Source organism: Schistocerca americana, chromosome 9 (assembly GCF_021461395.2).
Source record: "Schistocerca americana isolate TAMUIC-IGC-003095 chromosome 9, iqSchAmer2.1, whole genome shotgun sequence".
NCBI classification, from domain to species: domain Eukaryota; kingdom Metazoa; phylum Arthropoda; class Insecta; order Orthoptera; family Acrididae; genus Schistocerca; species Schistocerca americana.
In genome coordinates, this window is record NC_060127.1 from 61689691 (window position 1) to 61704143 (window position 14453).

The following is a 14453-nucleotide window of genomic DNA, read 5'->3' on the forward strand; positions in this document are numbered from 1 at the left end:
ACGATGAGGGCCAGTGTGCCGGCCAGCCTGGATGTGGTTTTTCGGCGGTTTTCCACATCCCGCTAGGTGAATACCGGGCTGGTCCCCACGTTCCGCTCCAGTTGCACGCGTCGCAGACATTTGAAACACGTCCGCACTATTTCACGATGTACACTACACGCACACAGTTGGGGTACACTGATTCCGCCCTGGGGGGTACGGGGTAGCGGCAGGAAGGGCATCCGGCCACCCCTGACACTAACACTGCCAAATCCGTTGTAACCAGGCCGACGCTGCGATCGCTGCGGGACTATGGCGTGAGCGAAAGAGAGAAAGCGAAAGAAAGACGTAGTCACGCACAGAAAGCAAGAGCACTGAATCTCTGACGCTCAAAACCAGTTTTTTTTTTTGCGGTAAAGTTAGCAGCATTGAGTTTAAGGATAAGCTATGCATTCTACACGCACACACGTTCTTCTTAGTTCAAATGTTCAAATATGTGTGAGTTCTTAAGGGACCGAACTGCAGAGGTCATTGGTCCTTAGTCTTACACACTACTTAAACCAACTTAAACTAACCTGTACTACGAACAACACACACACCCAGGCTCGAGGGAGGACTCGAACCTCCTGCGGGAGGGGCCGCACAGTCAGTGACATGGCGCCCCTAACCGCAGTTTTTCTTAGTCGGCTGAATGTCTTGCTGACTCCAGTCAGTTGTGAGGTGAAGAGTATTACTCGGTTTCTCCTTCGAAACTGGGTTTCTTCCTCCAATGGAAACACGCCCTTTCACATTTTGAACGAAATCAGTGGGAGTGGGTAACAAGTCGTACTAATGCGTTAAAGTGGCATCGTGAGTTTAAACCTGGTGGAACGAATCTTCATGATGAACGTAAGAGAGGGTTTCATTCAAACATGACCGATGAGACGGTGAACAAGGCTGAAGAAGTGATCGTCGGAGACCATTGATTGGACTAGACGAAAACAATGTTTCCAGATGTATCCAGGTTTCATCTCATGGAATTATTATTGAAACGTTTGGTTTCCAATAACTGTTTGCGAGGTGGGTATCAAAAGAACTCACAAACACAAAATCAAAGGAACAACATCTTCATCTGAATTTCTTGAACACTTTCAACTGCAAGATGAACCACTAATTGATTCTGCTATGACTGTAATAAAACGTGGGTGGCTGCTGCAACCGGACACTGAAAAACAATCAGTACAGTGGCGACGTCTCTCCAAAACAACAGTGAAAAATTCAGAACAGTCGTTTCGGCCCAAAAACTCATGGCCTCTATCTTTGAGATCGTAAATGGAGTCTCCTCTTTTAGTATTAAACCTAAGGGAAACAGTTAATGCTGTGCAGTGCTATGAAACCTCCAAGGGCGATATAGAGAACGATGAGGGGAATCTGAACGAAGCGAATGGCACTTGTTGCATGACAATGCACGTCCCCACGCAGCAAAACACCTCTTGCATTTATTCAGTTGTGATATCATCAACCACCCTGCTCACAGGCCTCATTCGTTCCTTCAGAGTTTCATCTTTTCACCTCTCTGAAAGTGTCTGTGCGTGAATAAAGGTTTTCTGTCGATGATAAGATCCAGAATCCTGTCAAAAAATGGCCAAATGAGAAAATGGGAGTCTTTTCTTGCTAAATTATCAGAAAACTAACCCCTTGGCTAACCAAGTGTGCTGAGAACGAAGACGACTACTCGAACAATAGTGTTTGTTGTACGTCCGTGGGTCTGTAAATTTTCCGTAGATATATTCCCTTTCCGATTTTAAAACAACTGGGTACTGAATTGCAAAGTTATTATGGTTCAATGGTGTCCACTGCAGTTAGTGGTCGTATCTGTCCCAAAACTAATACTTCATTTGTAGTGTCATCGTTTCCATAATGATATACAGGGTGTTCGAAAAGTCTTTCCCTGATTACATAAATTGATGACTCAGGCTAGAAGTAAGATACAAATATGAAACTTGTGTCGAATTGTTTACAACTATCAAAGTTTTTTTTCTGTTTTAGGTTCGCAGTACGTAAGTAGTGGATGAGGTGCAGTGCTCAAGAAGCCATGTTAAACAATTAGGAGAAGGCACAGTGTGTCCTATGGTACCACGAGACACGATAACCAACCACCGTGCAGAGACACTTCCAGACAACATTTGGAAGGAATCCACCTGATGTCAAGAGCATTAACGCCTGGTATGAGAAGTTCAAGAACACAGGATCGGTTGCTGACCTTCCGAGGTCTGGTCGACTAAGAACCTCAGCAGACAGGGTGGAAGCTGTAAGGCAGTCTTTTCTGCGAAGTCCGAAAAAATCGGTGCGCAGGGCCTCACGTGAATTACAGATGCCAAAAAGCTCTCTCTATGACATTTTACACAAACGTTTATTGTTTCGTGCATACAAAGTGCAAATCGTTCAGACCTTGTTGCCCAATGACACTACCCGTCGATATGACTTTGCGGTCGAAATGCTATCACGTATTGAGGACGATGATGGTTATCTCAGACAAATTGCCTTTTCCGACGAAGCGACCTTTTTTGTCAGTGGTGTAGTGAATCGCCATAATGTGCGCATTTGTGGTTCACAACCCCCTGGCGAGGTCATGGAGTGCACAAGAGGCAGTCCAAAGGTGATTGTTTGGTGCGCGCTATTGCACGATCGAATTATCGGGCCATCCTTCTTCGCTGAGGCTACCAACACATCTGCAATGTACATGTTGCAACTGTATGCTGTTCTTCAGCTGCTTCAGTATCACCCCGATGTCTTGTTTCAGCAAGACGGTGCACCGCCTCATTGGGGTTTGAACGTCCGTGTCTATCTCGATATGACCTTTCCTGGGCGATGGTTTGGTCGTGGTGGGCCAACGGTTTGGCCTCCACGCTCTCCTGACATAACCACATTAGACTTCTTTTTATGGGGTTATGTCAAGGACGAGGTCTACCGAACACGTGTGCCAGATCTTGAAACCCTGCGGCAACGGATAACAACACTCGTTGAATCGATCCCTCCAGTGATGTTGGCTAATGTGTGGACGGAAATTGAATATCGCCTAGATGTGCTAGTGCTACCAAGGGTGCTCATGTGGAAGTTTACTGATGTGTGAAAAAAACTTTGGTAGTTTGTAAACAATTAGACACCAGTTTCATATTTGTATCTTACTTCTAGCCTGAGTTATCAATTTATGTAATCAGGGAAAGACTTTTCGGACACCCTGTATAATAAACGATGTTCTAATTGACTGGAATCTGAGGGCTGGGTTGGCCAACCTGCGTATGGTGAGTTTTCTGCCCTCTAAAAAGGCTAAATCTGTGTCACTGTGACCGAAAGATTTTCCAGTGGTTGAACTGCTTTAAAACACGATGAGAATCGACATGTTGAAAAGAGAGTAGGCAATCTACTTGGAGATTGGACAGCAAGGCAGACACAGCTGAGAGAATTATTCGTGATGCTCGTCATGCCAAAATTGACAATACTGTGCATGGGTTTCACATTAGCCATCAAACTCTTAAGCTATCAGAAAGTTTTTGCTCGTTGTGTACCACAGCAGCTGCTAGACAAACGCAAGGAGGAGCATTTGGAAGTGTCGAAAACACACTTAAGGTGTTTTAAAGGTAAGGAGAACACTTTCTCGGTCACATATTAAATGTTGACGGGGTGGGATCCATTAGCACGAACCACAGAGAAACTGGCAGAGCGTGTAGTGGGAACATCGTCTACAGAAAAGAAAGCCCAAAAATTTGCAGGAAAGCAGGCGATCACAGTATTTTTGAATATGAAAGCCCTGCAGGTGATTCACTACTCTCTAATGATGAAGCTATGAACGGTGACAGTAACTGTGGACTATTGTGAAATCTCTAACTGAAAATGTGAGTGATGAGCTCGTAGAAGGCAGCCCCGAAATGTGTGATTTTGCTTCACGGCTGTCAACTTAATTATTATTATTGTTGCATTAACTTTAAAGATACAATCTAAAAACCTACGTGTGAGGCAAATATGACGAGAAAGCCGCATTCTCTTTTAAAACTATTTTTTCTTCCATAAAGTCTCTACTTCGCCTTGGAACTCAGAGACAACTGTACACAGGCTGTAAACGATTATAGTTTACAACGTAGCCTAGTTGTGTAGAGTAAGTCGAATAGTTGAGTAGAGGAAGTCGAGACGAACAATTTTGTACAAGACACATCGAGTTGGGAAACAGCCACAGACGGGTACATAAGACCACCTGAGCTACAGCCCACGAGTGTCGCGTGAGATTTTCATGTTCTCTTCTCTAGCTCTTTACACGCAAACTATTAATGCTGCAGAAAAATGTATACGACCTTTTTTTTGCAGGAAATTTAACGAATTTAACGTAGATAAATTTTGTAGTGGAAACGTTTTCGCTAGAGGCCACGATTTTTCACTTAGTATAGAAAAGCATAGAAAAATGACCTTCAAAGCTTTTGCATAGTACATCACACATGATTATCAATATTGAACTAGTAATACATTTCTGTTTCATTTTATTTTCATATACATCTGTGTGTAAAGTTTATATTTTAAGTACAGTAAAACGTAATTGTAAAATTTCATATTCGTTTCACGGTCGTCTGTTAAAGGCTGCGTCATGCCCGTACACAATTAGAAGTTCTCTTTCCTAAAGTAACTGTTGACTGATACTATTCGCGAACTCTTGACCCCTTCTTTCTTTTCACGTATAAAGTTAAGACGCTTTTCCAGCATCTTTATGTAGTTGTCGCTATTGCTGATACAAAGCTTCTAATTTAGTATGCTGTTTCTCAGCTCCCGTGTCGGGATTCGCGATTTATATGAATAAATCTTCATTTCCCGCACTGTGGGTACGGCACTTTGATGCGTAGGATAATGTGACGTAGACACCAACAAACTGTAAAAGAAAACTATTAATATTGGTTTGACAGATGACTGTTACTTGCCAGTTATTTAATGCGAGTAATTCCCTTGCTGGTAAGGCAATCTACTGTACTCTAAATTTTAATTTCGAGCTGCTGGAGCACCCATTGTACAGTCCTATGGCAGCTCCAAGTGATGTTCACCTTTTTAGTCTGACAGAGAAGGACGAGAATGAATCCAAGTTTTTGTTGGAGAATAAGACTGTTGAGGCGGTGCAGGAGTGGATGTGGACAAGGGCACAGAGCTTCTTGAAGGACGGAATTAGGATAGTTGTCAAAAAATGGACCAAGTGTATAGAGGTTGAAGGGCATTGTGTAGAATAATGATGTTATTGGCAGTGTTGATTTACCTACTAAGCCGTGAATTATTTTCAAAGAATATTCTTAAGAATTTATTTTATTTACTAGCTATTCATCAAGAACATTAACACATTTAATCACACTATGTAAGCATGGAAGTAGTTGCCAGGGAGTAATTGATGAAATCATAACCAAATTCCTTTTAACAAATAGGAATTTTATTCACTTTAGTAATGCCTAAAAGCATTTTTTAAAAGAGATTTAAAATTATAATCAGAAAGCATCCTCTAAATATCAAAGTTACAATTTATTCACAGGCAGAAAGAAACTACTTTCGACTGTATGAGCTTTCGGGCAGAGGACCTTGCCGCTCCCTTTTGACACAGCCATAGTTACGACCGCTCATAACAGCCTCTCAAAGACTACACTGGTGCAAATCTGCAACACACCAGATTACTTTAAACTAAAAGTTTTAACAATTTACACAAGTACACAAACTATGCTCCACCGTAGGAGGGATAGAAATGGTACAAAACACGAAAAATTAAAATATTAAATTTGCCACTGAAGGTGCAACTTGACTTTAACTTCTAAGAAAAGTCTTACGGTGAAAGGGTGGCAACTTTATATAGTAAAATGATCATTTAAATAAAAGTCCATAAAATGCAATCTTATATAAAATTCTACAAGGTTGGCCAAGCAATAGTTAAGATGCTCTACAGTACACAGATACTGCCTCTCAATATCATAGGTAATAATGTCAAAGTTTCCAAAGATCAAAACATATTTCAGGTATTAGGCCGTTACACTCCAAGCATTAAATTCGCTAACACACCAAATCCGACAAACATGACAGAGGGAGCTACTAACGTACGGTAGATTGATAGGGAGATTACCGAACAACCCGAACCGCAGGTTGCTCTAACCCGCCCGTACTCCACAAGGGAATAACGGACCACTCAATTTATAAACAACCACCTTCCTTCGGGTGGGCAAACGGAGAAGAATGGTGGGACGACCCCAGAGCAAAACGGCTGGTGACCTCAGCAAGAAAACAAGTAGAATTTAATAAGGGTAAATCAAACAACATATCACCAATCACTTAACTTCTAATAAACTGCGATTTCTCGAGAAGACCTGGCGCAGCACCCCCAAATCGCTCTCTCGAACCGTCCGCTGCCAGCCGCTTCAATGGACGCAGGAAGGTGCCCGTCTCACGGCGTCGCAGCTCGCACAGTCCAGACTGATGACCCCAAAGCAAAACGGCTGGTGACCTCAGCAAGAAAACAAGTAGAATTTAATAAGAGTAAATCAAACAACATATCACCAGTCACTTAACTTCTAATAAACTGCGATTTCTCGAGAAGACCTGGCGCAGCACCCCCAAATCGCTCTCCCGAACCGTCCGCTGCCAGCCGCTTCAACGAACGCAGGAAGGCGCGCCGATCTCCCGTCTCACGGCGTCGCAGCTCGCACCGGCCAGACTGATGTCGTGACTTGACTCCTGTTGCTCTCATGTGGACCGCGAAGCCATTACCCCTCGCTATACGCCGCGGCCCACTGGACTCACGTGGCGGCCTCACATGCGCCGACGCTCAAGACGGACAAGTCGTCTCGTGTCTCAGTGCGCTACCGACCAACCGATCGATCCAACCGCCAGTGACCGTTGCCTGAGCAAACTCGAGCACTGGCGGCCTAACGGGCAGACTCAGATGCAGGGCGACTGCTTCACACTACGCGCTGCGGCGCGCTCTTCAAAACAGCAATTTCTACCACGGCTCACCTACAAGAAGTTCCTTTCAGACAACTGCGTTTGTCTGTTGCTGTGGCAAGCACTGTGTAGTTCAGGTGAGGTTTTAATGATTTAATACTATAGATTTCCTCTCTGTGTGGACCAGTCCATTCTTAACGTCTCAGCAGTGTTGTTAGTGTAAGAGTGTGATCGAACTACTTGTGGGCTTGCTCTGTGCAGGGGATGGAGGCTCAGGTGGACGCTGGACGGGCGCGCTCCATAGGGCTGTCCAACTTCAACGCGCGCCAGATCAAGCGGGTGTGGCAATCGGCGCGCATCAAGCCGACCAACCTGCAGGTGGAGATGCACGCCTACTTCCAGCAGCGCGAGCTCAGGGCCTTCTGCCGGGCGCTGGACATCACCGTCTGTGCCTGGGGTCCACTGGGCACGCCTCAGATCTACTCCTTCGTCGAGAAGCAGGGCGGCGATGTCAGCAAGTATGTACATCCTGATCTCTCGTTAACTGTGAACTTACACACAGAGCAGGCAGACGACATGTAAAGGTACAAGGGCACGAGTCGCTCATCGACTTGTAGACCCTATGCAGAGCACCTGATTGGAATGGGTTCCTGATGTCCAACATTTAAACACGCGGTAGCCTGACTCACAAGTGCACCATCGATAGCGGAGGCTGTGAGATATACGTTCATCAAACACTTGTGACCATCCAGTATGACAAGTTTGAATGTTTGCAAACATTGTCTCCGCAATACTGGACATCCACCAGTGATGCTGTTGATCTCAAAAACACAAATTCTCGTGTGGTCTTGGCTGGACTATGAGCTGTGCGTCATCATGTGACATCTGCATTATTCAATGTGTAACACACTGCTCAGGTATCATGTCCGTGCTAATGACATATGCCGTATCAAGCCGTAACACTCGGAGCCTGTTCGTGGCAATTTTCAAATTGGAGAAACCTTCCTGTGACTTTTGGCGACTCAGTAAAGTGGTCATGACGTTGCTATGAGAACTCATTGTGGAGCTATTAATACACTGAAGACCCATTATAATATTAGCCTACCATGACACAAGCTAATGTTACCTTCTGAAAGTACTCCGTCTTCAGGCCACGAGTGGCCTACCGGGACCATCCGACCGCCGTGTCATCCTCCGAGGAGGATGTGGATAGAAGGAGCGTGGGGTCAGCACACCGCTCTCCGGATCGTTTTGATGGTATTCTTGACCGAAGCCGCTACTATTCGGTCGAGTAGCTCCTCAATTGCCATCACGAGGCTGAGTGCAGCCCGAAAAATGGCAACAGCGCATGGCGGCCTGGATGGTTACCCATCCAAGTGCCGACCACGCCCGACAGCGCTTAACTTCGGTGATCTCACGGGAACCGGTGTAACCACTGCGGCAAGGCCGTTGCCGTATCCTCTGAAAGGATTTTGGAATTTTGAGCGCGTGTTCGTCTAATGGATAAGGGTATTGGACTGTAATTTAGAATCTATTGCAATTAATAGAAAAAACTAAACAGACTTTAATTTTTGGGGTTAATGAAAGTAGTAAAATTCATATACGAATGAAAAATGGAACGGTCGCCAGCCTAATTAGGCACATTAATTTGAAAATATATGTTTAAGAAAATTGAATATTTGTTGTTGAAGTGACTTTCATTAAGATTTCCCTTTGAATAGGACATAGGATACAAACCGACACAGGGCACTCTGAGCTATATGTACCAGCAGTCACCAATTATGCACGTAATAGTAAAAATAAAAAGCAAAATTGTACCAAACTCACACTAATAAGAGCTAATAAGATTGTTGCTTGGATCAGTACTGAAATGTTCCTGGAAGAAGTGCAAAACTGAAATTGCCCAGGAGAGGCTTCTGACAAATAAAGATAAATAATATCATAAATACACTGTTTGTATCCCTCTGCTTAAATTTGTTTCCTTTAGTAGTCCGAGGGAGGACTCGAACCTCTGCCGGAACTAGCCGCACAGTCCATGACTGCAGCGCCCCAGACCGCTCGGCTAAGCCCGCGTGGCTTATCTTTCTAATATGAGAAGAATATGGTGGGGACGCATAAACTGATACTGTATCTTCAAAAAAAAAAAAAAACGTTCATGATAGTAATCAAGGCTAAATTATGTTTCAAATAAGTTTAACTCATATGCCTTTTTCAGCACCTGTGAAGCAGGTATTTTAGACAGCAACATTTACACAGGCTGGCACTAAATTTTTGCAAAACGATACTTTGCAATAAACTAAGAGTATTTTAGCAAAATTCTAACGAACTCCAACTTTTGCTAATCGTTGCACATTTGACAAACATAAATAAACGACTAGTTCATTTGAAATGGGTTACTCGGTTTCATAAACACTTAGCAGAGGACCCTGCATAGGTTCATGGTCAGGATAGAAGATACGGTCCCAAACACAGATTTATAACATTTGGATTATTATTAAAATCACTCACACAAATTAACTGGTCCATGCTGTGATATATCTCTGTATGCATGAAGTTGGTGGACCATTGGCGAAGTTGTGGTGGCAAGTCACGTGGCGGCTAATTGTAATCACGACCCTTGATGTTTGAATGCTCTATAAAATTTCTTCTTGGCGACGGATTTTTAAATTATTAGAGCCATTCCTTATTGCCGAGAGTACCAAGCAACAGGCAAATCCAAATCCGAGGCAAAATTCCTTGCGAAGCGGCTTCTAATTGCCTCCCTTGCACCGTCGATATGTACCGTGCAACGGCTAGCCACTGACTGCGTACCGTTCACAACAAGGAGCCGCCCAGTTCGACCGCCAAAACCACCTTTTAGATCGCGCCATGCCACTTCCGTTGAGGAGGGACTTCCCTACCTCTTTTACATTTTACAATACAAGTGCCCTAAGCAAGAACCAGCTTCCAATACACATTGTTTATCTTATAAACATGCACATATTATAAAATTTCATTGTTTTAAACAATCATTTATCTTTTTTCATTAATATATATATTACAAACTTTAAATTTTCTGTCACAAATCAATGACCATAACTAACAAAGAATAAAATCTTGATAATTACAGTCACAAAGTTACATGCACTACTGGCCATTATAATTGCTACACCACGAAGTTGACGTGTTACAGACGCGAGAATTAACCGACAGGAACAAGATGCTGTGATATGCAAATGATTAGCTTTTCAGAGCATTCGCACAAGATTGGCGCCGGTGGCGACACCTACAACGTGCTGACATGAGGCAAGTTCCCAACCGATTTCTCATACACAAACAGAAGTTGACCGGCGTTGCCTGGTGAAACGTTGTTGTGATACCTCGTGTAAGGAGGAGAAATGCGTACCATCACGTTTCCGACTTTGGTAAAGGTCGGATTGTAGCGCCGGCCGAAGTGGCCGCGCGGTTAAAGGCGCTGCAGTCTGGAACCGCAAGACCGCTACGGTCGCAGGTTCGAATCCTGCCTCGGGCATGGTTGTTTGTGATGTCCTTAGGTTAGTTAGGTTTAACTAGTTCTAAGTTCTAGGGGACTAATGACCTCAGCCGTTGAGTCCCATAGTGCTCAGAGCCATTTGAACCATTTGCCATTCGGATTGTAGCCTAGCGCGATTGCGGTGTGTCGTATCGCGACATTGCTGCTCGCGTTGGTCGAGATCCAATGACTGTTAGCAGAATACGGAATCGTTGGGTTCAGGAGGGTAATACGGAACGCCGTGCTGGATCTCAACGGCTTCGTATCACTAGCAGTCGAGATGACAGGCATCTTATCTGCATGGCTGTAACGGTTCGTGCAGCCACGTCTCGATCCCTGAGTCAATAGATGGGGACGTTTCCAAGACAACAACCATCTGTACGAACAGTTCGACGCCGTTTGCAGCAGCATGGACAATCTCAGCTCGGAGATCATGGCTGCGGTTTCCCTTGACGCTGCATCACAGACAGGAGCACCAGCGATTGTGTACTCAACGACGAACCTGGGTGCACGAATGGCAAAACGTCATTTTTTCGGATGAATCCAGGTTCTGTTTTCAGCATCATTATGGTCGCAACTGTGTTTGGCGACATCGCGGTGAACGCACATTGGAAGCGTGTATTCGTCATGCCATACTGGCGTCTCACCCGGCCTGATGGTATGGGGTGCCATTGGTTACACGTCTCGGTCACCTTCGTATTGACGGCACTTTGAACAGTGGACGTTACATTTCAGATGTGTTACGACCCGTGGCTCTACCCTTCATTCGATCCCTGAGAAACTGTACATTTGAGCAGAATAATTCACGACCACATGTTGCAGGTTTTGTACGGGCCTTTCTGGATACAGAAAATGTTCGACTGCTGCCCTGGCCAGCACATTCTCCAGATCTCTCACCAACTGAAAACGTCTGGTCAATGGTGGCCGAGCAACTGGCTCGTCACAATACGCCAATGGTATAGTGTTGAAGCTGCATGGGCAGCTGTACCTGTACACGCCATCCAAGCTCTGTTTGAGTCAATGCCCAGGCGTATCAAGGCCGTTATTACGGCCAGAGGTGGTTGGTTGCTCTGGGTACCGATTCTATGCACCCAAATTGCGTGAAAATGTAATCACATGTCAGTTGTAGTATAATATATTTGTCCAATGTGTACCCGTTTGTCATCTGCATTTCATCTTGGTGTAGCAATTTTAATGGCTAGTAGTGTAATATAAACCTACTTCTAATCGATATAAGCGTTGCACCACGAGATGCTAAAACCATATATCGTAGTATGATTCATATCAGACACCTAATCATTCTTGGCTGCGCAGCACCAATCATCAACACTCACCTTAGAATGGAATGAGATGAATCTCTTGTTGGTTGGAGGATTAGTACAGCTCTCTATGCATCTCCACTAGGCTCAACGTAAAGACAACTGCCCATGAGATTCCAGTGTCTGCATGAAAAATATTCTTTACTGCGTTCTGCTTTGCTAGTGTAAGAATTCGTGGACTGTTTCTCTACAGAAAAACATCTCAGCCGCCAATCAACTCTTCAGTTCTCTGTGCACTACTAAATGAACAGCTATCTAGCAAATCAAAGAAGCGTTATAAAAATAATAGCACAAAATACGTTTAAGTTCACTGAAATGCGAATTGAAGAACAGATAACAAGATACGGACCAAGCCATTTCAAATGAAGATGTTACATTCGATCTGACAAAATAATTGAAATTGGTCCCTACAGATGAGTTTCTGGAAATGCAAGTCACTACATAAATAGTTTCATGAATGTTTCGCCGAAGATAATAAGATCCTTTCTGTATGATAATAGAGTCACATCTGTTATCAGTTTGAAACCTGAGGACTTTCGCAAAAACTGACATATTGTCTCTCCATAGTCGATTTTCTACAACCAATTTTATTACGCATCTACATTTGATACTTCAAGGTAGATTATTACTGTGTGTCAGACTGGTTGTTGAACATGGCTTTTTGCCTTTCACTGGGGCATGCTCCACCAACTGTGCTAATGCCCCCACTGCTCTCCTACGTTGCAAACTTGACGGACGTCCCCCTGCATACCTCAGACTACTGCCATTGCTGGATGGTAGGTGAGAGTAGCTGGCGGAAGTGCACCTATGAGGGCAGATCGCGAGACATACAGGGTGTTTCAAAAATGACCGGTATATTTGAAACGGCAATAAAAACTAAACGAGCAGCGATAGAAATACACCGTTTGTTGCAATATGCTTGGGACAACAGTACATTTTCAGGCAGACAAACTTTCGAAATTACAGTAGTTACAATTTTCAACAACAGATGGCGCTGCGGTCTGGGAAACTCTATAGTACGATATTTTCCACATATCCACCATGCGTAGCAATAATATGGCGTAGTCTCTGAATGAAATTACCCGAAACCATTGACAACGCGTCTGGCGGAATGGCTTCACATGCAGATGAGATGTACTGCTTCAGCTGTTCAATTGTTTCTGGATTCTGGCGGTACACCTGGTCTTTCAAGTGTCCCCACAGAAGGAAGTCACAGGGGTTCATGTCTGGCGAATAGGGAGGCCAATCCACGCCGCCTCCTGTATGTTTCGGATAGCCCAAAGCAATCACACGATCATCGAAATATTCATTCAGGAAATTAAAGACGTCGGCCGTGCTATGTGGCCGGGCACCATCTTGCATAAACCACGAGGTGTTCGCAGTGTCGTCTAAGGCAGTTTGTACCGCCACAAATTCACGAAGAACGTCCAGATAGCGTGATGCAGTAATCGTTTTGGATCTGAAAAATGGGCCAATGATTTCTTTGGAAGAAATGGCGGCCCACACCAGTACTTTTTGAGGATGCAGGGACTGCAAAATAGGGCTTTTCGGTTCCCCATATGCGCCAGTTCTGTTTATTGACGAAGCCGTCCAGGCAAAAATAAGCTTCGTCAGTAAACCAAATGCTTCCCACATGCACATCGCCGTCATCAATCCTGTGCACTATATCGTTAGCGAATGTCTCTCGTGCAGCAATGGTAGCGGCGCTGAGGGGTTGCCGCGTTTGAATTTTGTATGGATAGAGGTGTAAACTCTGGCGTATGAGACGATACGTGGACGTTGGCGTCATTTGGACCGCAGCTGCAACACGGCGAACGGAAACCTGAGGCCGCTGTTGGATCACCTACTGCACTAGCTGCGCATTGCCCTCTGTGGTTGCCGTATGCGGTCGCCCTACCTTTCCAGCACGTTCATCCGTCACGTTCCCAGTCCGTTGAAATTTTTCAAACAGATCCTTTATTGTATCGCTTTTCGGTCCTTTGGTTACATGAAACCTCCGTTGAAAACTTCATCTTGTTGCAACACTGTGTTCTAGGCGGTGGAATTCGAACACCAGAAAAATCCTCTGTTCTAAGGAATAAACCATGTTGTCTACAGCACACTTGCAAGTTGTGAACAGCACACGCTTACAGCAGAAAGACGACGTACAGAATGGCGCACCCACAGACTGCGTTGTCTTCTATATCTTTCACATCACTTGCAGCGCCATCTGTTGTTGAAAATTGTAACTACTGTAATTTCGAAAGTGTGTCCGCCTAAAAATGTACTGTTGTCCCAAGCATATTGCACAAACGGTGTATTTCTATCGCTGCTCGTTTCGTTTTTATTGCCGTTTCAAATATACCGGTCATTTTTGAAACACCCTGTACATGCGGCAGACGAGGTCTCAGGACATGGATCAGCACACAGTTTTACTCTGGTAGGAAGTGTAAATAAGCACATACTGCTACAGAGTGAAAATTCGTTTTCCAAACAATCCTCTAGAGCAGGGACAGCCAAGAATTCAGCAAGCAAACACTGCTCTTGCGCGTGTACAGTAGCCCTCTTGCCTGGATGCTCTCTTACCCCACCAACATACCACGCCATACTAGCTGAGCGTGACGAGGGAGAAAACTGGGGAACTACGGAAGTGCTGCATTTAAACGGTGACGCAACCGCGCTGCTTACGACTTGATTTCATATTTCTCAACAACATACGCTACATATTTCTGAAC

The 14453-nt window shown here is 44.5% G+C and overlaps 1 protein-coding gene and 1 pseudogene across 1 annotated transcript in view; one reads left to right on the forward strand and one right to left on the reverse strand.

The window, feature by feature from the left end:
* Positions 1-14453, forward strand: part of LOC124551305 (1,5-anhydro-D-fructose reductase-like) — a 51915-nt gene that overhangs the window by 21170 nt on the left and 16292 nt on the right. The window contains exon 4 of the mRNA XM_047126316.1: positions 7171-7427. Within this exon, the coding sequence (XP_046982272.1) occupies positions 7171-7427 (257 nt within the window). The remainder of the gene's footprint in view (positions 1-7170; positions 7428-14453) is intronic.
* On the reverse strand, positions 8246-8363 carry LOC124551415 (annotated as a pseudogene).